Genomic DNA, 26599 nt, shown 5'->3' on the forward strand with positions numbered 1-26599 from the left:
GTATGCACATAGTGGGTTATTTGTGAATGTGAATAAAATTATTTTCCATCACATGATAAACTTTGGAAAAAATCACACCTATCTAGAAGTTTTAAATTAACGGTATCTATTTAATCCAACAACGGAAATACAATCAGTTCTATTCCTTTAGAGAAATTATAGAAGGAAGGACTACAATGAAGAGGTATAACCAAAAATTTCAATCATGTCATCCCACTAATTACACCTGGTTAGATATAATCATAATTGACCTTTAAGAAGATTAGAAGGAAAGTCTCTCCTTGGATTTCACATTCCTGTTCCTCATGCAGACAGCAGGCCTGGCCTGGTTACCTCTGGCCGTCCAGTGCTCTTCCCTTGACCTACTCTGAACTGGATGGGTTACACCCAAACCATGGGCTTCCCTTTCCTGGTTTCCCCGTTTTGAAGATTTTATTTATTTTAGAAAGAGAAAGAGTGAGAGCGAGAAAGGGGAGAGGCAGAGAGAGAGAATCTCAAGCAGATTCCATGCTGAGCCTAGAACCCAATGCAAGGCTTGATCTCACAACCCTGAGATCATGACCTGAGCTGAAACCAAGAGTCATGCGCTAAATGGACTAAGTAACCCAGGCATCCCCTGATTTCCCTGTTTTGAAAAGTGTCTCCCAGGTTGTCACATTTATTTTAGGCTCTGTCTATTTATCTTACAAGCCAAGTAAAGCAAAGACATTAATTAAGATTTAAATTTGGATACATTTGATTCTTCCAAGTTGGCATTTGACATTTATCATGAAACTCAAAGGCCATATTCAGCCAAAAGGGTATTTTGGTGGTGGAAATATGCTTAAATGTTGGTGGAATATACATGGGCGTAGGGGTAGGCAGTATGTTTCAGTGCCATATTAACTGCATCTCACAATGACCCAACCTACCTATTCCACCGATGTATAGTATAAATCCTGTCCCAAACAGAACTTTCATCTATGGCCTTCAAATTCGGTCTTTGAAAAAGTTAATCTTTCGACAGAAAAAAATATCCTCACTAAATAATTTTTCAAATTCAAGGGAGATGATCTAATCTGTGCATGAAGATTGTCTCTTAAATATTTTCTAACAGTCTCCCTGAAGAAAGAGCATCATTGCTTAACAGCATATTTCTCCAGAATACACCCCCTACCTCCACCTCTACTCCAGGCATTTTAACCTTTAGAAAAATTAAATTTAAATCTAAACATTTCATATTGTCTTTTTCTATAAATTAAAAGAAGTGATTAAGCTCAGATTTTATGAGACCATCAAAATATTGTAATTTATTTACATAAGTGGGAAAAGCACATGGATTTTTTTTTTTTTGAGATTTTATTTATTTGAGAGAGAGAGAGAAAGAGAGAGCAGTGCGAGGGGCAGAGTGAAAGGGACAAGCAAATGCCCTGCTGAGCATCGAGCCAGATGTATTCTGATCCTGGAACCCTGGGAACAGGACCAGAGCCGAAGTCAGATGCTTAACCAACTGAGCCCCCCGGGTGCCCTGCAAATGGATGTTAAAATCGATTCAATTTAAAACTGATTCTACATTTACTGAGATTTATTCTAAGGTATCTATCTATCTAAATTTACATTTTACTTGATCCTGTTGCACATGTTTGTCTCAATTTCTTAAAGAAAGTTTAAAAATTCAAATGTCATTTAACTGAAATGTAAAGGGAAAGAAAAAAAAAAACCACCACAACCAAGTAATAAAAAAAAAAATCAGAAGATTTGCTCCAGGCAGGAAAATGACCTTTTAGAGTAATCATGTGATATATTTATTCTCTTTTTGAATATGAAGAAAAGATTACATCACTAGGGTTGACATTTCTCAGCAAGCAGTCATGTCCTGGTGTCTGAATTTATAACCATGGATGTGTGGAAAGGACCTTCCTGCCACACTCCACAGGAAGTAAACACATGTGGAAAGATACTAGAAAAAGGTTTTTTAGGGTGTGATATGTGACCTAAGGTAGTCCATTCAGATTCTTTTTCTTGGAAATGTGAATCTTGAGTGGAGTGGACTCTTAGGGAGGAAGTAACTAGAGCAGAGTCATCCAATGGCAGGGCTCGAAGGTCCAAGTGACGCTGCCCCTGAGGACAAGGGCTGCCATGGCCCTTCCTAGGAGGCCAGATGGCCCAGCTTCTTCTCCCTTGACTTTGTAAGCCTGTCGGTGTTGTTTTCAGTATCCTTGCCTCAGCTGGTCAGAGTTAGTTTCTGTTGCTCACAAGCAAGGAACTCTAGCTAATATAAGACCCAAATGATTTTACACACAAAGGAGCAAATTAATAAGAGTAATAGTCAATAATAGGTTTACAAAGTCTACGAGTTATTAGGTTTTAGAAGTGATATTAGTCTCATAGTATTGATATGATATGATATGATATGATATGATTGATATGATATGATATATTACATTTATATGCTGCTATGAGACTAAAATTTTTCTAGGACAGCGTTTGGCCTCCAAACTCTTTAATCACACATCCCAAAGAAGAAGAAACTCATAAGCAAACATACAAATGTAGATATGGCTACAGATATTCTCCATATATTTACTATTATATTAACTTATGCATTCTGAAGCACATGAAGATAATTTTAAAGGATGAGATTAAATAATAACTGTATTATGACTGTGTCATAATTAGTATGGGTATTTTTTCTGCACCCCCATGATGTCTTGTAAGCATGCTGGCATTGACTCCCCCTTCAAAGACCACTGCTCAGAATGTGGGCTAATGAATTAGTGTCCTTGGGGTCTCACATATCATTAAGTGGCTTTTGGGATCCTGCACAAAGAATGTTTTACACCTGATTCCCATACAGGAAAAAGATACTGTAAAACCATAAATAAGAAAACTGTAGCCCAGAATGTGAAGAAGAAAAACAAAAAGTCTCAAGAAAGTGAAAAAGCAACAATGCCACTAGGTAGACCTGTGGGTCGGGGCACCTGGGAGGCTCAATTGGTTAAGCATGTGCCTTCAGCTCAGGTCATGATCTTGGGGTTCTGGGACTGAGCCCTGCATCAGGCTCCCTGCCTAGCAGGGATTCTGCTTCTCCCTCTCCCTCTGTCCCTCCCCTTGCTTGTGTGCTTTCTCTCTCTCTCTCAAATATCTCTCTCAAAAAATAAATAAAATCTTAAAAGGGAAACTAACACTTGAGTCTGATAATATTGAATGATACTAACGTTAAAAATAAGAGAAGACCTTTGCCAAATTTCATGTGTGTGTTGAATGTTTTTGTAATCTTTCTTAAACCCCAACATCACTTTACCAACACAACCAAATAGCTTTGAAGCTAGAAGGCAACTTATCGGGTCATAAAGTCTAACGTGTTCGTTTTCAGCTTAGTAAACTTCAGCTGAAGAGAAAAGTAAGTTTCTTAAGGACAAATGGCATTTTTAATTGGTATGAATTCTCTCAAGAAAAGTAGCTAAGAAGGTAGAAAAATGCAAGATTCTATTAAAAACGACTGCCATAAATTACTTTAAAAGGCAACAGGAATCCAAATTATGAGTTCAGGAGGCCTAGGAAGTAAAGAAGATTAGGACAATCATCTTGTCCAGAGAGGAAATAATGGACTAAGTCACCAAAGTAAACAGTTATGTAAGCATCTCAAGGGATAAGATGCTAAAAGGTTGGAAAATTCCAGGCAGAAAGTTGGGATAGTGAGAGGCTATTGGAAGGAACAAGAGGCCAGAGGGAACTAGGGCTGAACAGAAAACAGGCTAGAAGAGAGAACAATGATCCACTGAAAGTCAAAGCCTCAGGAACATTAAAGAGGTGTATGTTAATGATTCTTAAGCCCTTTGCTTTGATTATATTGAAATTTTCATGCTGTTTTAGGCCCTTCCAACAAGGCTTCCTGGCTGTTTGATTACTGTACAGCGATCTCCGTTCCCTATTGTCTAAGTGTTTCTTCTAGGGAGAAAAAAACGTGTCAAGAGATCTCTGAGAGCCTTAGGGAGTCAGAAGAAACATGAAATATGTGGTTTCCAAAGTGGTTTCAACAGACCAGACAACTTCAGGAAACTTGATTTGCTATAACCATACAGCAAAACCCCTGACATCTAAAGAGGACAAAGGGAAGAGCATGGGATTTTGTTGTTGTTGCTAAAAATAAAATACTGCAGGAATGAGAATTGAAATTCTAAAAATATGGATATTTTTTCAACAAGAAGAGGCCTTCTAATTTATTATACCATTAAATATCCTCATTTTGTTGATAAAGTTAAGATAGAATGAAGATGAATCTAGGCATGGTATCTGCAGTGAGTATGAACCTTTAATAAATAAAGTGTAATAAATAAATGAATAAATAAATAAATAATATGTAGTAGGTACGAACCCCTACTAAATGTAAACAGGCAAAAGGAACAAAATACAAACTAACCACATAGCAAATAAGCCTAGACCATATGCGTGTAGTGATAAGATTAGCACGGAGTAACAAGTTGTAAATTTTTTTTTTGACTTGTGCGAAATATTGTAAACCAAGACATGTTTACGACGTGTGTATGTTTTTGGTATGTAAGCGTAAGAAAAACAAGTGATGTACTGTGTTTATGAAGGAGACTTAGCACAGTATATAAAGAGGCATCGGGTTGGACTGAGACAAAGCGAGTTCCCTGTCGGGAGGACATCATCGCCGGTGCTACCGACAGCTCCATCTGGCCAACCACTCGCTGGCTCTCAGTCCCAACTTCTGCGGTGACCTCTCTGTCTAGATTGTGAGGCGACATCTCCTTCTCCGGCGGGACCGTGATCAGACCGCGACAGCGGTGCGAACCTCGTCCCAATAAAGATCAAGTGAGTTACATCATATCCATCTCTCTATCTCTTCTTTACACGTGCGACCTCCTGGCGGGACGCAAGGGTTTTGCTCCCGTCAGTATCCAAATATTTGTCAACCATTACTCCGGATGTTTCTGTGACGTATGTTCTGGATGAAATTAACTGTGAATTAAGCAGATTATCCTCCATACCATGGATAAACCTCGGTCAGTAAGTGAAGGGCCTTAACAGAACAGAGACTGACCTCTACTGGGTAAGAAGGACTTCTGCCAGCAGCCTACCTTTGGACTCAAACTGTAACTTTTCCCTGGGTCTTCAGCCTGCCAGCTTGACATCACATTTTGGAGTCACCAAGCTTTCACAGTCACATGAACAATTTCCTTAATATAAGTCAGTCTCCTCTCCACCCTTCACCCCCACCCACCATAGTTTGTTGATTCTGTTTCCCTGGAGCACTCTGGCTGATACAGATTTTGGTACGGAAAATAGTTCATAGAGGAACAGAATCTTAAAGATGAGTCTGGGATATGATGTGGTGATAGAGGTACACAAAATACCAGCACTGGATACTTCTAATCAAACACTTACAAGAGGCATGGTTCAGGGTGGTATTGCTGGGCATTTTGACAAAGTAATGAATATAATGGCATTGGCTGGTTTCTACTAATGTCGCTGGATAAAGTGAGGAGAAAAAAGAAAAAAGAAGACTCAGAGATTCAAATTCCCAGCTCCAGTGCTGCATAACGACCTGAAAACTTCTATGTCTGCCCTGAAAGAGACCCTTCTCTCCAGTTGATAAAGAGTTGAGATTAGTGAAAGCCAAACCTAGAATCTCCTTATTAAGGGTGGGGGATGATGGAGGAAGGAATAACTTGGATCAGGCTGAACTTCCTGATAGACCCACTAAGCAGAGACTTTGCATTTAATATTGCAGCTTAGAAAGTCAGAAAGTGTTGGCTGGTTGGCTCGGACATGGACGAAAAAGTTAACCTAGTAAATGATCTTGAAATGCCAGAACCATACTGGTTTACTCTAGAGGAAGAGATTCAAAGACTTAGGAAGACTGGAATGTTAAGAGTGGATTCTTCACTTCAGACCTACTTACCCAACAAGGGAGCATCCAGAGGATGCCTTTCAACATAACTGTGAGAAACCCATTTTTGAGGGGAGCCCCAGCATCCTTGAGAGCTCTATTACCACTCTTCCGTGTAGGCTAAAAACTTACATTAGGAGCTGCTGCCACTGAATTAGGAAAGCTAAGTGCAGTGGGAGTAATTGGATCATAGAGTGGCAGGGGCCAGCTGGTGGTCCTCAGTGGCCAAGCACAAGGTGGGCACAGTTACCATAATGGTTGCAGGGCCAAAGCAGTCCTGACCAGAAGTCTCTGAATTGCAGAGACCTGTGCTGTTGCCTAGTTGACCTTGCTGTTACGAAAAGTGAAATAGATGGGAAGCCTACTAAATTTGTTAATCCGAACAAGCAAAATAGTTCTATGTTAAATGAACAAAGGTCTCACTTGAATCATCAAAACAGTCGTGGCCCTCCATCAGTCCCAAAATTTGAGCTGGTTTACAGACCCAGAACCTCTTGAAGGGGAGGTCACCCCTTGAGACAGGGACCCAAGTATATTGCCGAAAATGTACACTGTTAAACTGCCTCCTAGCCTTCTCCAAAGGGACCAATGGCCTTTTACCAGGGTGTCTGTGCGCTGGGGAAAAGGAAATAATCAGACTTTTGCAGGATTTCTAGAGACTAGATCTGAATTGACACCAGTTCCAGGAGACCCCAAATATCACTGTGCTCTACCAGTCAGAGTAGGGACTTAACAGAGGTCAGGTGAGCAACGAGGTTCCACTCAGATCCATCTCATGGTAGGCTCAGGCTTCTGTTTTGTCATTGTTAGTTCAGGAGAGTGGGGTAAGTCAATGACTCTTTATGATTTTGGGGGTCACAAACTGCTTAGTGAGTTTTGTGAAAGCTTTATACTTTCTCATTAGGAAATTCATATTCACATAATGTTTTGCATATAAGGGATATCAAAACCTCCTGGCATTCTTATACTTAATATACTCAATGACGTTCAAGGTTATCTCCAGCTTTAGCTTTTAGCAAGTCTAGAGATGACACAAGGTAAGTGATTCTGTGCAACCACTACTCCTATCCATACTAATGTGATTTCCCTTGGAAATCTGTCCTCTCTCCAGTCTACCTGGCACTGGATCTTTCCCTTTTTTTAATACTCTGCTCACACTGTGTAATGGAGATTGTGTAGTACTTTCTCTAAAGACATCAAGATTACCCTGCTCACTGCCAACTCCTTGGCTTTGAACAAATAAACCGTGCACTTTGAGCTGTGCATTTGATTCCATATGACTTTGTGCATGTATACAGATGCATAACATTGAACCTGTTACAGAGAGTTGAGTACAGTCGACCCTTGAATAATGTGGGGCCTAGGATTGCCAACCCCCACACACAGTCAAAAATATGCATATAACTTTTGACTCACCAAAAACTTAACTGCTAATAGCCTGCTGTTGACCTGAAAACTTACCAATAACATAAACAGTCAATTGCCACATATTTTGTATGTCATATATGTTATATACTGTCTTTGTATGACAGAGTAAGCTGGAGAAAGGAAATGTTATTAAGACAATCACAGGGGTGCCTGGCTGGCTCACTTGGTTAAGTGACTGACTCTTGGTTTTAGCTCAGGTCATGATCACAGGGTCTTAGGATCGAGCCCCATGTCAGCTCTGCACTGAGCGTGGAGCCTGATGGAAATTCTCTCTCTCCTTCTCCCTCTGCTCCTCCTGCTTGTGCTCTTTCTCAAAGAAATAAATAAAATATTTTTTAAAAAGAAGAGAAATACAATCACATTACTATACTGGATTACAAATAACACATGTATAAGTGGATCCATACGTTCAAACCTGTGCTGCTCAAGGGTCAACTGTGCTGTTCAAGGGTCACCTGTCTATAGAATACTCCTTAAGTATGGTGCACTATGACCACTGATCCCTTCTTATTTTTTCATTCCTTTTATTCCCATTTACCTCTCCCATTGTCCTGTCATCTGTTCCACCATAAAAGTCTTTTTGCTTAAAGCTTTTCAGGAATTGGAATTTTAGAATTACAGATTAAGATCATATAATTTTAGTCTGAAACAATTATTTTATAGTAATAAAAACTGGGGCTGCCTGTATGGCTGTTGGTTAAGTATCAGACTCTTGATTTCTGCTCAGGTCATGATTTCAGGGTTGTGAGGTCAAGCCCCAAGTCAGGCATGCCCAGCTTATGGTGCTCCCTCTCCTGCTCCCTCTGCCCCTCCCCTCTGTCTCAAAAGAAGAAATAAAGAAAAAAAGAAAGAAAGAAAAGGAGAGAGAGAGAGAAAGGACAGAGGAAGGGAGGGAGGGATGGGTGATTCTTAAAAAAATATAAGAAAAGTCCTCTTTGATTCACCTAAAGTCATCAGACTTTACTATTACTACAAGAGAGGCATACCTGATACTCGTATTAAAATGTCTACAGCTGCATTGAGGTAAGTAGATTGTTTTATACGTAAGTCCCTAGATATAAAGTTTTCTCTGTTACCAAATAAAAACTCTTTCAAAACATCGGAAATCTATTCTTGATTTCATAACAGAATTTTTTGGTATACTTCATGTAATTTAACTTCAACAATTAAAAACTAAAATTTTGACCATCTCTTGGAATATAGGGCCCTGCACATCCATAAGAAAACAAGTTATCTAGAATATTTAGAAAATATCTTTGTCTTTCCTTTTCCATAACCCTCTTTTAAAAAAATCTTTCTTTTTTCACAGCTACTTGCAAAATAGGATGGCTCAGGGAGGCTTGCTTGTGCCATGTCAGCCCACTCCCTGGTCATGATTAACTGAATCAAAGGAGAGTACCTGACCCAGCTTGTCCAGCTGAGCTCCTTCTTCTATTTCAAACTCCTTTTGCTTGGGGTGCTAAAAATCCAGGCCAGGTTACCTATTGCCATTGGACCCAGAGGCCACAGAGGCTGAGAAGGCTGAGACTACTCTTTCAAGTAGCCTTGATGGGCAACATGAAAACTCCAGAGGCTGGTCTGGAGACACCCAGAGAGAAAAGAGAGAAGAGATTTGGTTTCTCCAGTGAGAAAGCAAGAGACAGCAAGTGGTTGTGGTTCTTGCTTTCCATTCTTCTGTCGGTTCCAATCCTCTGAGCCCTGTTCTTCCTATCTTGTCCTTTGTGTCTTACTTTTGGGGAGCTCGTTTGGTTTTTCTGTCCCTACAACTACAAGACCCTTGACTGAGACATATAACATTACCTATGATGTTAAATAACTTAATTCAGCTTTGGAAAATGTTCAGTTTGGAATACGTAAGCCTATAGGTTCAGCTGGAACCACAAAGCCATAAAACAAATAGCCCATTTAGTCACGGTTCTGCCGTAGATAACGAAGGAATTACAAATGTCATTTCCTTCAAATAAAGGTCACCTCCCCAAAGTACAAAAATAAATTCTAGCTGAGTGAAATATTGGGTTTTTGTATAAGAATGAAAATTCTAAAGCTCTGCCAACTTTTAAAAATGGTTCTTTTCCCTCATTTTCCCCATTATTTCTTCCTATAAAGCACTAAATCTCACATTTTCAAGATTCATAACACCCAGCTACCAATACACACACATGTATATACACACATAGACATATATATATAATATCTTTAGACATATATATAAACATCTTTCTACTTCAATAGTAAATCTCCAACTCTATTCCATAGTTTGAAAAGGTTTTTGATATAATTTCAACCTTAGAGAAAAGTTAGCCAGAGGGGTACAAATAACTTCTTTCCTTTGCCACTGAAAAGTAAGTAGGCCACAGGATGTCCCTTTACCCCCCATAGACTTTAGTGTGTGACAGCTGCAAACAAGGACATTCCCCTACATACCAACTGTACGACTAACAACGTCAGGAGATGAGCACTGATATATTTCTACCATCTAATCTACAGACCCTATTCAAAATTCATCAGTTGTTCCACATGCGTCTGTTTTTACAACAAAAGGATCCAATCTAGGATCATGTTTCACATTTAGCTACCATGTGCATTTAGCTTCCTTTGATCTGGAGGAGTTCTTTAATCTGTCCTTGAATTGTATGACTGTGACACTTTGCAGAATGTTCCTGAATTTGGATTTATCCGATATTCCCTCATGAGTGTATTTCTGGTGGCAATATCATGGAAGTGACACTGAGGTCATCCTATTGCATCCTAGCAGATGGGAGGTGACTGTCACTTGCCCCATTCCTGGCTGTGTTCATGCTGATCAACTGATTAAGTTTTGTCCTGTAAAGTTTCTTTCTTTCTTTCTCTCTCTTTCTTTCACCCTGCGTCCTTCCCTCCCTTCCTTTCTTTTTAAGATTTTACTTACTTCTTTGACAGAGAGAGTACACACACAAGCAGAGGGAGCAGCAGGCAGAGAGCCTGACGTGGGGCTGGATCCCAGGACCCTGGGATCATGACCTGAGCTGCAGGCAAATGCTTAACCGTCTGAGCCACCACGTGCCCCTTCTGTGAAGTTTCTGGTTTTCCTTTGTAATTATGTATATTTTGAAATATTTTAAGACTATGTAAATAGCCTATTTCTAGTCAAAACTTAACACACTAGTTTAGGACCCACTGAAGTTTGGGGATGAATTTATTATTACTGTGATGATTGCCAAATGATAATTTAAAAAACTTCATTATTCCTTCCGTGTTTATTAGTTGGCATTCTTCTGCAAGGATAAGTTTCTTTCCATTCATTTATTTATAGATATAAGTATGCAGTTATGGATTAATAGATATCTGTTTTATTCAATGGGTGACCATCATTACTATCATTACTCTTTTGCGGCTCAAATTTTCCCAGATTTGCTCAGTGAGAATTCCTTTAATTTGGCTTCATGTCCTTTTGATATGTCTCCATCATTCTTTTAATATTTCCTTTTTTTCAGCACATTAAGTTCCAGGTTCATCCTGTTCCTATCCTGTCATAATAGCCAAGAATCCTGGCTTCCTCTTGGTTAAGAATTATATTTAAAAAAACAAGAGCTAGGTGCTTGATGGCTTTGCTCTTAGGGCATCAATGTTAGCTAGTCCTCTTAGTGGAAAGAGCTAAATAATATGTACACATGCACCCATACATGCCCATCCTGCACACACATGCTATCATATTTATTTTTATATTTATTTTATATTTGTCTCTGTATTTTGAAAGCCATGAGTTCACACTGATACCTGTGATTCCAAGCCCTAACATCCCTGGGGATTCAGTTTTCTTCCTTTCCATATTTGTAATTCTTTTCTACAACATTAAGAAACCTGGCTCCCCTTGTTCTTATTATATTTCCTGATGGTATTAATTCCCCTTCATGTAACAATCTCTTGTCTCCATCTTGACCCCCTACACAGATATCCTTCATATCTAGCTTCGGCTCTGACAGCCTGATGTGGGGTCATCACCATCTCTCCAGACAGATGCTCTCCTGGCCCCACGTGGGGGCTCAACACTCCATGCCAAGCACGGCTACCACCCCCCGCCCGGCATGGATGCCTTTCTCATCCCCTTCAGGCCCAAACCACATGGTGAGCTCACCCCACGCTCCTCTGCGTGCTCACCACCACCCTCCCCCAACTCTTTTATTCTGAATTGTTTGGGAAGAATGGAAGGAACTTCACAGTTTTTAAGTTCAGGTACCACTGCCTCACTGGATGCTAGAAGTGGGTTATTAATAAATAAATCACAACTTCACTTTGACCTACATTACTCATGGGGGATTTGGTCTAAAATTGGGCATGTGGGTAATAAGAGATTTAAAGTCATAAAATATTCTGTCATAAGAACAGTGTCTAAATAAATCACATGAAGTACATTCTGTACTTTTGTATTGAAATGTTAACTATCCTATTAGAAATGAAGTTCCCCAGAGAGAAATCATTGAAATGAGAACTGGGAACTGCCCTTCAAATTCAGTCTCTCTTTCATTTTCCTGTCCAGATAAGGACTGCTTTTCCAGACATCAGTCTATTTGCCTAAAGGGGTTAGCCTCCTGGGAGGTCATATTATTTATTGATTGATTACATACCAGTGACTGCTAATGTATTTCATTAATAAACATTTACAAGCTCCCTTGTCTTTTTACTTTCTGAGGTGTCTGGGGGATTTCTATAAAAACATATCCATTGAGCAACAACAAAAAAGGTTTCTTAAAGGCTGTATTCATAAGGAGCATTAGTCAACTGAATCGTACTTTTAGTATAATTAAGTAGCTTAATATAATACTTAAAATACTTAAAACAATACCAAATTTATTCTAGCAAAGGACTACTTTTTATTTTTGAAACAGAAAGAAGCTATTTGGGGAACTCATATTTTCAATATTTAGCAACTACTTAAAAAAATTTAGTTACTATTTATCAAGTACATACTGAGTGCACAGCACTGAGCTAGGTATTAAGGGAGAACTCGAATTCATGATAATGGTAATAGCTCAAGTTTTTACAACGATAAAATGTCAATAATTATACTAAGTAGTTTACCCGGATCATGCAATTTACTTTTCACAGCAATCAACCATCTGAGGTAGAGAATATTCTTTTTCCTATTTATAGATGAGCATTTTGAGATCCTGTGGAAAATTCTGCCTCTCCTTCATTCATTCATTTGAAAGTATTTACTGAACACTTTCAAGGTGTTGGGACCATGTTTGGCTCTGGGGACCAAGTGCTAGACCAGAGACCATGGCACCATGAAGCCGACAGCTTAGCAGGGAAGGTGGTCACATTAAACATATGAGTACAATCAAGTGTGACAACTGTTGGCTAAGCAGAGTGTGGAGTGTTCGGGGTACTCCGCCAGGCAAACAGAAGTCAGCTGGGTGGAGGGGTGAAGTGAGGTGTTTCTAGGCAAGGAACCCATCATGTCTGTAACCGGTCACAACACTTAATAACACTGCACTACAACACCCAGAGCAACTGGAGTTTCTTCCATTTGCCTCTGCTGTGGCCTCTCTTTATGCCTCTACCTGCTGGCAGGGAGGGCAGGAAACCTTAGTCAGATCTAATAAACCTATAAAGTCCTTTCAGACAGAATCCAGTCTCCCTTGGATAAAACTGTCTGGTCTGCCTCTCTGATGGCATCGCTACTCCTTCCTCCCTCCTGAAGATGGGACCGTGTGCACAGGATGAGGAAGGGTCCTTGGGTGTGGACGGTCACTAGCCATGGGGACCAAATACCCGTGTGTCTGCCCAGCTGTCAGGTGCCCTACTGGCCTCCCTCGCTCATGCTGGCATCAGCTGAGCTTGTGGTCCACTCTCTGCATGTAGGCGGGGCTCCCTGGGCCTCCCTGGCAGACTCAGGCTCACTCACAGGCTTCAGGGGTAGCTGAGAACACTTCGCGGTCTGGCTATGCCTGCTGTTCAGACCAGCCCAGGCGATCTGCTCTGCGCCTCACTGCCCACGCTGAGCGACCCCTCTAGGAACTTCCCAGATCCTCAGTGACTTTTGGGCTTCTGGACACTAAGGGAAGGGTTTGGGGAAGCTCAACGTGAGCACTTCTACTAAACCACTTTACAGGTCCAGGTGTAAATGACAAGGACATTGCTGGCTCCAGTCTGCAGTGTCCTCTCTGGAACGTGGATGACAATGGTGGGGAGTGTGTGGGTGAGAACCTCTTCCTGCCCTTGCTGTCAGCTTCACTTTTATAAATCTCATCTCACTCTCCTGCCTCTTTCTCTGTTTCATCTTTCCACAATCTCCCTAGAACTGGAAAGGGTTCCCCTCTTCTTTCTGTTCTCGCTTGGGTGGAACACTTTGGGGTATCCCTGACAATTTCCCCTGTATGCTAAAGACAAGACAAAACAATTCAGACAGACTTTTCTCAAGAGTTAGCCGGGTCTTGCTACTCAGACAATCATAAGGCAAAGGCCTATGCAAGGGCTGGTGGAAGGCAATGACCAGAATACTGAGCAAGACCGGGCCAGGATCAGCTACACTTTCCAAAAGGGTCTCCCCAGGTTATAGTGCCGAGAATGGACTGGAGGGAAGGGAGAAAGACTGGACGTTGGGCATTTAGGGAAGTAAAGCGGAGGAGGTCAGGTAGGAGATGATGGCCAGGACTAGAGAGAAGCCAGAGGAGTGGAGTCTGGGGACACATGTAATAGACAGAGCTTTGGACTAGTTGTAGATGTGGGAGGCGAAGAGGAAAGAAGACTCAAATGAGCCTAAGATTTCTGACTTAAGCCACGAAACCAGACTGGTGACTTTTTCGAAGAGAAGAAACTCCATATATGAAGCAGATTTCTGGGGATGGCTGAGGTGGTGGAGCTCCACTGGGACATTCCAAGGACTGGCAGCATCTGGGCACAGTCCTTTGGGAGCCAATAACGAGCTCACTGTTGATTTTGTGAGGTGAGAAATGCAAATAAAAGGTATCCTAAAATGCTTTACTCCTAGCTGCAGCCTTCCCTGAACCTTTGATTTCAACGTTACATGAGGACATCGGTTTTCAGCGTAATTCTGCCGGTTGTGGCTTATCACATCTGGCCCCTTCTGCCCTTGAGGAGTTTCACTAGGCTTGCAACTCCTCCCGCACCAGGTTTTAATTCCTTTGGAAATCAACCAATGGTTTTAGGCAAGCTGAATCCAAGTCCTGTTACCGCGGAGAATAGAAATATAAGCATTATCTTATCTGCAAATAATAGCATTTTCATATTTGGTGCGGTGAACACATGGAATAGGTGACTGGCCCTCTTTTCTAACTGTTGCTGAAAATAAAGTCTGTAACTCAGTTCATCCAGAACCAAAGCCCTCCCTGTGTTAGTTTCCCAACTTACAATTATTTACAAAGGTATCACATAAAAGGTCACATTATTAATTATTTAGGTATATGATTTTAATCTCGGCTACTTTGGAGGGTGTCCCAAGGAGGTGCATTTCTCAAAGCTACTTGGTTTACCAGGTTTTCTTGCATGACTGAAGAGAATGACCCTTCCTATGAAGCAAGGTAAAGCGTTTTGTTGTTCTTTTCCACTTCGGGCACAAGTTGCTGTTAGTATCCTAACCCAGCCAGACTGTTCAAACACACAGCTCTGAGCTCAACCAGCAACGTAGACTAGCTGCATCCCAGCTGTTCATCAGAAATTCACTGTCAAGCTCACTTTTGCTCAGCAGTTTTCAAAAGCTCAATTGGGGGGGGGGGGAAGGAAGGTACAACATGCATGGCTGTTTGAAGGACATGCGATTCAACGGCTCCTCTCTAGGTGCTCTGAAGTTCATTCTGGGATTAGCCAGATGAACAGGGAGCTACACACTCAAATATTAAACTCAACTAGCTTCCACCTTCCTTAAGCTTGTTTGCAAAATACAAACTGAAGTAATATTCATTCACTCAACTATTACTCCCTGAACTACTACACCCAAAGCATTAGGTCTACAAAATAGAATAAGACGAAACGCTACTTCTGAAAGACCTTGTCTGTCTACATTCCTAAGTATTTTTATCAAAGGAAAAGGACCTAATAGATAATGAAAATCCTATGAGATAATCACAAAATGGGAGGAATATCAAGAGTAAAGAAGCACCAAGAGGAACACCTTCCCCAGTCAGAGTAAGGGAAAGGTGACTGAAGGCCACTCGACACAGAGATGTTCTAGAATCATGCGGCCCACCGTCTTGGGAGCAGTGCGCTCACAGGAATCCAATGGGAGGAGTTGTGGAAGGACACGGTCACATCACTAAGTAACCACCCAGATGAACAGGGGACAACTGATGTGTTTGTCCTTCGGCTATGACACAGAAACCCATCTGGCTTAGTAAATACGGAAATGTATTTTCCCATGTGACAAAAGGTCCAGAGTTAGGGCAGGTGCCAGAATCTGTTGATTCGGTGGCTCAATTCTACCATGGAGGACCCTTGTTCTTCCTGCCTCTCAGCTCTGCCTCTCCCAGGACAGCTGTCCTCTCGGGACGGAGCAGCTCAGGACGGAACAAGATGGATGGAGCAAGATGGCTGCAGCACGTTCACGTGTGGCAGCAAGACAGACAAGACCCGAGAAAGAAAGAGACCACCTCTCCCCGTGCCTCCTTAGGATGGAAACAATTTTCCTAGAGACCTTTGAAGGTTACCCCTCTTGCCTCAAAATGTTGCATTTGGACCCATGCCCATTTGTAAAGCACCTAATAAGGGCCATGGACTACCACACAGACCTAGTGTAATCATTTGGGGGGCTGTCGATTTTAGACCATTGACCACGCTGACTGCTACTGTGGTATTACGGTTACAGGCACAAGCCCGCTGGCTTGAAGAGTCACCCTTTCTTCTGGGAATCTCTCACTGACCAAATTCACAAAAAAATCTCTGCACTTTCCTACCCCAGTGAGATACTGTTTTTTTCTCCACTTTCAATGCCTAGAAAGCGAGGCTCATGGAAAATGACCAAATCTTTATCGTAACTACTCAATTTTACAGAAAACTCACCCATTTTCAGCCACACTTACCAAAGTCTACGAGTTTGACTCCACCTTCAGTGGTCAACAGAATGTTATTTCCTTTGACATCACGGTGGATGGTTTTGTTGTTATGCAAATGCTGAAGTCCCTAAGGGGTGGGAAAAATAAGACTTTTAAAGAAAGCATCAAACAACATTTTTCAGAGGGTGGCATTTGTGCAAAATCAATCGGAAATACATGTCAAAATTAACACTCAGTCTTAAAATGTTTTGCAATGAATAAGTCAAATCAAACTACCTCATTTCTGCTGTGGAGTTTATAAAAATTCATAAACTAGAGCACCCTCTTCCTTAACTCTTATCAAATACTTCATTAAAAATGTGTTGATCTCAATAAACAAAACATTCTGTATATTTATTTTTAAATAATGGCAAATAAAAACCAATTAGTAAAAAATACACAGTATCTGCCTTCATCACAATCACTCTTGGAAGTATAGGCAGGCCATCAGAATTCAGGGTTCTGCTAACATGTAAGGAAGGTAGGTTTCTAATAAAACAAGGAAGTAGTAATGCCAAACATTTCAGATTCTGCCCATACTCTTGCATCAATCAATACTAATGCAGTGATATTTTTCTAAAATTAGGATCCACGTTTTTTATTGAACGAAGACTGCCTCATAATTAATGTATGACCAATTTAAATTGCCTTACCAATAGAGCTTCATGTAAAATATAGGCAATTATGGGTTCACTCATTCTTTGGCCCCTCTTCAGAAATCCCTTCACAAGATCAGCTACTGATCCTCCATTGCACAGCTATAAAGGAATATTCCAAGATATTAAAATGGATATGACATTTTAAGTACTTGCTCTAAAAGGTTTTCTGAAAACATTGTTTTGAAACTGTCTCTATGTTTTGTTTCAAATGATTACTCTCATCATCTTTATGGCTTCAAAAATGAACGTGTAAACTGTACTAACGTGCAATTAATTATTAGAAAACAGTTTTCATGTGAGTTACTTTTTAGAGAAGCCCTGGGCTTGATTTTTAAATTCAAGGAGAATAATTATGATTCCACAAATTAGTCCCCAATTTTAGGATCTAGGGCTTTAATAAAAAGGTAGTTTTGATTTCTGATTGTTTCATTAATAGTGCAAAAAGACCTCAATACAAGGCTATATACTATTTTGTATATACATTCATTAAAAACATGACCCCCTTTATGGCAAAATTTCAGAATGCATTAAAATAAGGACTACAAATAACATTTGAGGTAACTCTTTTAAATTCCATGCTTCTCAGGCTCTTTAGTTTCCTCCCACCCCACCCCACAAAGGTAGGAGAATCTAAGTGAAAAAACAAAAGGGAAGACCACAGTAAAGGATTTTTCATATGAAGGTTCTCCATAGCTAGGTACACAGAAAACTTTCAAAAGACCTTCAGATTTGCAGAACAGAGAAGCACCAGTATTAGTCCTGTAATACAAGAGGGGCGAAAATTAGCTAAATGATCCCAGTGAAGCTTGGACCCCATTGAGTACTTGATCTTTTAATCTCTGACCCTTTAGCCTCTACCTTCTGCCCTGATTCTCCTCTGGGGCTCTGGTCCATGGTCTGACCCTGACCTTTGTTACCCACCAGTGCCTGGGAGCTAAAAGCCATAATTTCCCTGACTCTCTAACCTAAATAGAGGCAGAGAAAATAGGTCAGAGGACATCGTAAACCCCTGGCATCCTAGTTTGAAATACTGAACACATTTTCTCCCCAACTTTTTCATAACATGGTAATTCGATTTTATTGGATGCCCGACACTTCTGATACATTATGGATTAGGTATTCATAGTTCAGATGTGTTGAATGCATACTTTGTGCCAGGGACATTTCTAATCCATTCACATGAGTTCTCTCTATAACTCATCTCTCCCTAAGTAGGGTATAATCATCTCTGTATTAAAGATTGGGAAAGTGAGACACAAAATGATAAAGTAACTCGCAAAAGATCATGCAGTAGTGACAGAGCTAAGAGAGGCACTTGGACAGTCTGATTCTAGAATGGAGCCTTCACACTTAGCCAATTTGCAGCTCATGTCTTTCTAATTCAAAGAAAACTTCTTTCAGCTCAGGAGCATTCCCAAACTTGAATTTTCTTTTGCATCAGGAAGGGGAACAATGTTTTGTGGGACAAACAGAAGACCCTTGCTGTCTAGGCAGCGGAGAACAGCGTCACACTGCCCCCATTGTGGCCTGGCATGACTGGCTCAAAAAATTACTCAAAATTGAAAAGAAACTCAAAATTCTTTCAATTGCATGGCACTTTCAAAGAATCAAGTTTTAGGGGTGCTGGGGTGGCTCAGTTGGCTAAGTGTCTAACTCTTGATTTCAACACAGGTCATGATCTTGGGGTCATGAGATCAAGCCCTGCAAGAGGCTCTGTGTTGGGTGTGGAACCTTAAGATTCTCTGTCTCTCTCTCCTTCTGCCTCTCCCTTGCTTGTTCTCCCTCTCTCAGAAGAAAGAAAGAAAGAAGAAAAGAAAAGAAAAAGTACCAAATTTTAGGGCCGGTTTAAAAATATCTAAAAATCACTATGGAGAAACTAAATTTCCTTTCCAATTTCTCCAAAGTGTGGCTTCTTTTTGGCTGCATCTTCTGGGGCTGATTATTATGTTAACACAAGAGGAACTAGCTGGAATGTTGCAGGGGTGGGGGCGGATAAAGGAACCCTAAAGAATGTGCAGGAAATGAAATAAAAAATGAAATACAGGAAGAACTAATGTAACCTTGTAATTCACACTGAGCAGTTTAAAATTTAATTTCTCTAGTCAACTTTTATTCCAAACAGTTGTTTTTCCTATTGAGTCAAGGTTAGAATACAGGATATTTTTGTAATAAATTCTCACTTTGTTTTTTAAAATGAGGTATATTGAGATATAATTTACATAAAATAAATTTAACCCAATTTAATTGAAATTCTGAGTTTTGACAAGGGCATTTATCATCTAACCGCTACCACAATCAAGATGCAGAACAAATTCAGGACATAAAAATCTTCCTTGTGTTTCTTTGTAGTCAAACCCCTACCCAGCCCTTGGAAACCACTAATCTGTTTTCTGTCCCCATGACATCGCCTTTACAAGACTGTCATAGAAACTGAGTCATAAGGTTGAAGCCCATTGAGTCTGGTTTCTTTGACTTTACCTAATGCATCTAAAATTCATCTCTATTGAATATTTCTTTTCTAGAAATTTTTAAAGAATTTTCTAGAATATGGTATATTCTAGAAAAGAATATTTCTTTCCTAATGTTTTAATGCTCATTCCTTTTTCGTTTGTTTGTTTTAGAGAGAGGAGTGTGAAAGAGCATGAGCAGGGAGAACGGCAGCGGTGGGGGGAGAGATTCTCAAGCAGACTCCACACTGAGTGCCCAGCCTGATGTGGGGCTCAGTCTCATGACCGAGAGACCATGACCAAAGCCAAAATCAAGAATACAATGCTTAACCATCTGAGCCATCCAAGTGCACCACCATTCATTCCCTTTTTGATGCTGAATATTCCACTGAATAGATAAGCCACAGTTTATTTATTCACTAACTGAAAGACATTTGAGGTATTTCTAATTTGGGGCCATTATGACCCAAACCATTGTAAACGTTGCATACAGGTCCTTACATGAATATACTTTTCATTTCTCTTGGGGTAAGTACCTAGGACAGGGGACTGTTGAGTCCTATGAGTCATATGTTTAACCTTCTAAGCATCATCCAAACTATTTGTCAAAGTAACTATCCCATTCTGCATTCCCACTAGTGGTGTAATATACCTTAAATGCATATTGTTAAGAACGATCCACAATCATTTGAGCTAAAACTGACAGCCCAAGACTGAAAAACTCTGCATTAAAGAGATTAAATAACAGTTATCAAGACTATATGTTAAGTCTTGAATTATTACATGGGAAAATTATATTATTTACATGGGGACAATATATTATTTACATGGGAAAATAATAATGAGCAAGTACTGTGGAATACCATAGATGGACTGATAACATCAAGTTGGAAGGGAAAAAAGAAAAAGATTTAAAGATAGGCTAGAATCTTCCCTTGAAGATGTTGACAAGTTTTCTCCTGCTGTTCTGGTGTACTGACTTTGGTTACGGTGTCTTCTGCAATTCAGAAGTGTACTTTGGGGAGAGGCGGATTCAAATTTATCTACTTTTTTCTTAATGTTCCCTATTTTACTTGGTCATGCTTAGAAGAAAGGCTTTTTCCTAAACTAAGATCATTACAACATTTCTGTGTTTTCTTTTTATGATTTTATGTCTTTTAACATATTTTGATCTTTAATTCACTTACAGTATTTTACTTATTAATTTATTTCATTTCTTTAAAGATTTATTTCAGAGAGAGTGAGCAGGGGAGGGGCAGAGGGAGAGGGAGAAAAGGAATCTTAAGCAGGTTCCACGCCCTACGTGAAATTGACGCTTGAGCTGAAATCAAGAGTAGGAATCTCAACTGACCAAGCCATCCAGGTGGCCCTCACTTCCAGGGTTTTAAATGTGTAATATTTAGTTTGTTTCTAACAGACAGTCTGCTACTGTATGAGATGTCACCATTGCTATACACTGGATTCCAGTGAATGCCTGGGCCTTTCTCTAGATTATCTATGAAATTCCTCTGATTTCTCTGTTCTTGTGAAGTATCAACTTGTTTTAAAGCCTGTTTTAAAGCTTGTTTAACAGTTGGTTTATCAAATAAGCCATCTCTTATTATCTTTCCAAAAAATTCTGGGCTCTTCCTGCACATGTACTCTTCTAGATGAAATTCAGAATCAGCTTCTCAAAGACAGGACTATAAATAATTTGAGTAACACAATAAATTAATTGTTATATAATTATTTCATACAACATTTGAAAAAGAATGATCATTGATTGGTTGAAATTTTAACCATATGAAGATAGAATGACCAAAATTTTTTTTAAAAATGACCAATTACCAATCAATGACTAAAAGTTAAAAAAAAAAAGGAAAGAAAAGAAAACTACTAAAGTGGAGAGGATTTTAAAAGCCCACTAAAATCCTTAAATTATAGATCAAAAAGAAAAAGAAAACTCCAAAACATTATTTGAATTTAATATGTGGAAGGACTAGAGTAAATTAAAGAGAATAAATAAATTATGAAAACCAGATATTCGTGTTTTACTTCTAGATAATATGAATTTGAGATAACAGAAGCTTTATTTTTTCCTTTTATATCTTTTACTGTATTGTTTGCTATATATTGTGATTATTAATAATATACGTGCAACTTGTTTTCAGAAGTATTATTTAAAATAAATATCCAAATACTGTGGCTTTTGAAATACCTAGTTTCTGATACTTAGGTTTTATTAAAAATCCAAGCCAAATTTAACCATTTGCATACCATCATTGCTTTTCCAGGGTTTCATTAAATAATTAGTGCCTGGTTAGAGAGTGCACTTGAACTAAAAATATTTGGTGTCTATTACATGCATGACCCTATGACAGCTATTGACGGTCTACCTCAAGTTGAGAGTCTTGAACACTTCTTGATGAGGGACAGAACTAGTCCCTTACCACTGCTTAGCATGGACCTTCTATAAGTACCCTTCCATGGGAGCATCTAGTCTGTTTTCAATGTTCACCTGGGCCTCATCCTTTAGGATCTTCCCAAGATCCTAAACACTACCCTCCCAGGGAAAGAGAGATTAAAGTACAAAGACCAAAAATAACTCCTGTTTAGAAACCAGGAAGAAAAGAGACAAAAAACAAAACAAAACATAAAATTGCAAAGGGATGGAAAGCAACAATGAAATCAGAGACAGAACTTCCCCAAAGTACAGAGACTCTGATGTGTGATATTTTTATCAGGAGGTCTCATTCGTCGGGGAGTAGTGTTCAGGTGGGAAACAAAGAGAAAGGGGAAAATGCCTTTTTCTTTTGTGTACCTACTTTGCAAAGGATAAGTACCTCAGATATTATATCTTCTAGTATTTATAGCTCCAAAAGTTAGAGTGTGTAAATCTAGATGCCTGCCCTTTGAAGTCATAAAATTCCCATTTTACATAGCTTGAGGCACAGACATTTTGCCCACTTACTCGTTGATTCATTTTATTTATTTATTTTTTTTTTTTGATTACTTATGCTGAAGAAAAAAAGCTGCCTCCAAATAGTCGTTTTTTTAAGAGGTTAATGACAGAGAAAATCACAAATGATGAAATATTTTTAAATTGAAAATCCTCCCTCTCGTGGAATCTATGCTGGTTCTCTGCTTGACTAGGGCCATGTCTGCTGGTAGGGGAAATTACTGCATGAGGCTTTGTGTGGACCTTGGCCAAGAGGAATTGAAGATGTGGATGATTCCCTCTTCTTAGACCCTGCCCAATGCCTCCTACTCATGTTTTGTACAGAGAATAGCAAAGTTTGTTTCTCTGGCTGCTGTGGTTTAGTCTCTAGGATAGAAAAGAGTCTTCTGAATGAAGGTTTAAGAAAGTAGGTTGAAATGAAAGCCCAACAGGGGAAGAGGGCAAATATAATAAACATGGAAATTATGAAACAGACTATAGGTGCCAAATGTCAATAAACCACAAATTAATGTGTGGTTGAACTATTCCTAAAGATGATCGAAATGAAACAGCACCATGAATTCTCAAAACCTCACTGAGAATTACTGTTATTTCAAATATGCTCTTGGTGAAATATGCTTTTGCTCAACTAGCACAAAATACCTTTCTTTCATATAAAGAAAAGTAAAAACAATAAATTTTATTTATTTTATTTTTTTTACTTATTTTCAGCATAACAGTATTCATTGTTTTTGTACCACACCCACTGCTCCATGCAATCTGTGCCCTCTATAATACCCACCACCTGGTACCCCAACCTCCCACTCCCCGCCCCTTAAAAAAAAAAAACAATAATTTTAAATCGAAGTGTACTTGTTTTTAAATGATCATGAAGGATTAAATATATAAAATGATGTTTCTGAATTAGGCAATACATCATTAAAAATGAAACTGACCTTAGGTTTTCCTCTAAAAAGAACTGCATCCAGATGAATGAATTGTCATTTTTAGCTTATGCAATTCTTAAATCACCAACATAAACTAAGATGGGAACTTGTAATGGGGGACTGAAATCCCTTAAGTATAGTTTGGAAACACAATGCTATCAGGAGCCCTTAGTGTTCTTTAATTGAAAAACAATGAGGTATCATTTTCTTAAACCAGAGTTACGCTAATAACAGAGAAGCACTAAAAATGAATTCTCTAATCAGGCTACAGTCGAACATTTTAAAAAATAATCTAAATCAAAAGGGATGAGATTCTACAAACAGACCATTACTACTAACTTCCAAATACAGCCTTTTTAAGTTTTCTAATGTATTCTGTCTACATGATGTTTGGAAAGCATATATTTCTACTCAAATTTCTGAAAGAAGGCTACTAATTTCTATAATTGGCATTTCTGACCTTTGCCATTTTTCAATTTTTTTTCATTATTGGATCTGTTTCTGGATTCTTTATTTATTGCATTCATCTATTTAGCTTTTCCTGCAACAATATCCACCATATTAATAGCTATACCTTTTTAACAAGAATTATATTTTCTCAGGCAAGTCTTTGTGATGTCAATTTTTTTTTCCTTCATTCTGGGAATGCTCTAAGGCCATATATAGTCTTAAGACCATATTCTGTGGGAGGCCACAAAAGCAGAAAGTTGTATTCTCTAAAACTCATTTCTAATTTTCACTTTGCTCATCAACATTCGTGTTTGAATATTTTTGTAGAAACCAGTCTTAGTGAATGCCTACAGGTGAAACTTGGATCATACAGGTTCATGTGTAACATTAGAAGACACCTATGTACCATATGCAAAGTAGCTGTGCCATTTCATGTTGCCTGAGCAAAATGAAAAGTTCGATGGACCCCACAATCTCACCAATATTCTGTTTTATTAGTCTGTAATTATAGTCACTTTAGTGGATGTGTAGTATAATGTGATTGTGGTTTTAATTTAAATTTTACCAAAGATATTGAATATATTATATATATGCTTTTGTGAAGACTTCAAGTTTTACTTATTTCTTAAAAATTTGGGTAGATGCACTTTGTTAGGTGAAATTTCCATCTATTCCTCATGTGCTGAAAGTGTTTTATCACAAAGGGGTATTGAATTTTGGCAGGTGTTTTCCATGATTTTTTTTCTTTGATTCTTCTAATGCAGTCAATTGTAATGCAGAAAATTTTAATTTTTTATTAACATTTTAGTAAACTTGTGTGCTAGGGACAGGCCCATTTAATCATGGTCTATTAACATTTTCATATATGTTACTGAATTTGTTAATATTTTATGAAGGACGTTTACATATATACTTATGTGGAATGTTAGAATATAGTTTTCTTTTTTTGTAGTATCTTCACTTTCTCTTGTCAGTATAATGCTGGCCTTATAGATGGTCAACAAGATTGATTCTTTCTTAAAGAAGTCATAGGATTGGTTTTTCCCCCAGAATGGAATTGTGAAGAACTCTGTGGACCTATTCCCCCATGAAACAACAAGAACTGGTAAAAGTTTAAAAATAAACAACAATTTAATGTCTTTAGAAATTGTTATAAGGACATATAGCAAATAAAGAAACATTGGAGAACAAAACTCAATCTTGGTAAGAATAGTTAAGAGTCTGTGGCAACCGAACCACCCTGCTGTTCTCACCCCCAACCAGTGACAAAAGATCTACTCAGCGTGAACATAACCAAGAAGAAAGGGTGCCCCTCCCATCAGCTCCTGAATGAATGGGAGGTCTATGGTATCTTTTTTGGGAGGGGCAGACCACCAGCATTTCTCACTCCTTACCCAACTTTGTGCTACCAAGCCAGCTACAGAGTTCACCTCCCTAATCCACAGTGCTGCTTCTCAAACAGGATGAGATGGGCCACTCTCCAAGACATGCTGCCAGTTCCAGAACAGTGGCTCAGATATTTTACCCAGGGAGAGAGGCAGGCCACAAAAACAGAGAGCTCCAAGTTTGAACCTGACATCTGAAAGAGAGTGGGGAAGATCAAGCCTAAGGATTTTCTTGAAAGCAGTGGAGGCTTTGGTAATTACAAGGAGGCAGGTAACTCCATGAGAACAAGTAGGTAGCTACAGACCAGCTAGCTTAACAAAAAGATTAAACGAAAGAAACAACTAAGAATAACTCTCTTGGGGTCAGAAAAATCTCTAAGGACTCACCTCAAAGAGCACCCAGGCATAGACCCAAATTAATTAGATCAGACTGGGAAGCAATTTTTGCCCCAGGACATTGTTGAGAACAATAGAGGAATCCGCTGGCAATTAGTGGAGCCTAATAAATGAGTGTTCACCATAGAGACAGAAAGCCTTCTAGAAAGATCAGGCAAGGAGAGGTGGAAAGCACTGTTAAACCCACTGCCATCTGAGGGTGACTGCACATACCCAAAGTGTACCCTCTGAGGAGGAACACCAGAGGCTTTATACCACGGGGGATAAGCCAAGTTGCTAAACAAACAAGAAAACAAAAAAATAAGCTTCCCCTTATCGATACCTAGAAGTCCTATAATACATTAAATATATGACATAGAATATCTAGTTTTTAATCAAAAAAATTATGATATGCAAAGAAACAGAAAAGTGTCATTAATACACACAAAAAAGCAGGCCACAGAAACTGCCCATGAGAGAGCCCACATGATGAACTCAGTAGACAAAGACTTCAAAGTAGGAATTATAAATATGTTCAGAGGATTAAAGAAAGTCATGCTTTAAGAAGTGAGGAATGGTATGATGATAATATCTCACCAATAAAAAATATGAATAAAGAGATGGAACTCATAAAAAAAGAACCAAATGAAAGTTCTGGAGATGAAAATTATATTAAGTAATGTATATGATAAATTTAACAGGGGACCTCACCAGTAGATTTGAAGTGGCAGAAGAAGGAACCCGCAAACTTGAAGTTAGATTGATAGAGGTTATGAAATGGGAGAGAAGACAGAAGTAAGATAAATGAACAGTTTCAAGGAAATGTATGTATGCCCATATAAATGTATGGGTGTGCCAGAAGAGAGAATAAGGAGCAGAAAAAAATAGTGCAAGAAGCAATAGCTGAATCTTCCCAAGTTTGATTAAAAACAATATTATTCTATACATCCAAGAAGCTCAATGAACTCAAGTAGAATAAACACAGAGATCCATAGTCAGATGAAATAAAAATAGCTTAAGATAAAAAAAAAAAAGTATCTTGAAAATAATAGGAGAAAATTAATTG

At 39.0% G+C, this 26599-nt stretch overlaps 1 protein-coding gene across 1 annotated transcript in view; it reads right to left on the reverse strand.

Moving 5' to 3' along the window:
* The window catches only part of MYO3A (myosin IIIA), a 232753-nt gene that overhangs the window by 176065 nt on the left and 30089 nt on the right, over positions 1–26599 (reverse strand). The window contains exons 5-6 of the mRNA XM_004757631.3: positions 17007–17111; positions 16342–16441 (exon numbers count right to left, since the gene is read on the reverse strand). Coding sequence (XP_004757688.1) covers positions 16342–16441; positions 17007–17111 — 205 coding nt within the window. The remainder of the gene's footprint in view (positions 1–16341; positions 16442–17006; positions 17112–26599) is intronic.

The sequence above is a fragment of the Mustela putorius genome, unplaced genomic scaffold, assembly GCF_011764305.1.
Source record: "Mustela putorius furo isolate JIRA1106 unplaced genomic scaffold, ASM1176430v1.1 tig00000827_pilon_pilon_pilon, whole genome shotgun sequence".
NCBI lineage: Eukaryota > Metazoa > Chordata > Mammalia > Carnivora > Mustelidae > Mustela > Mustela putorius.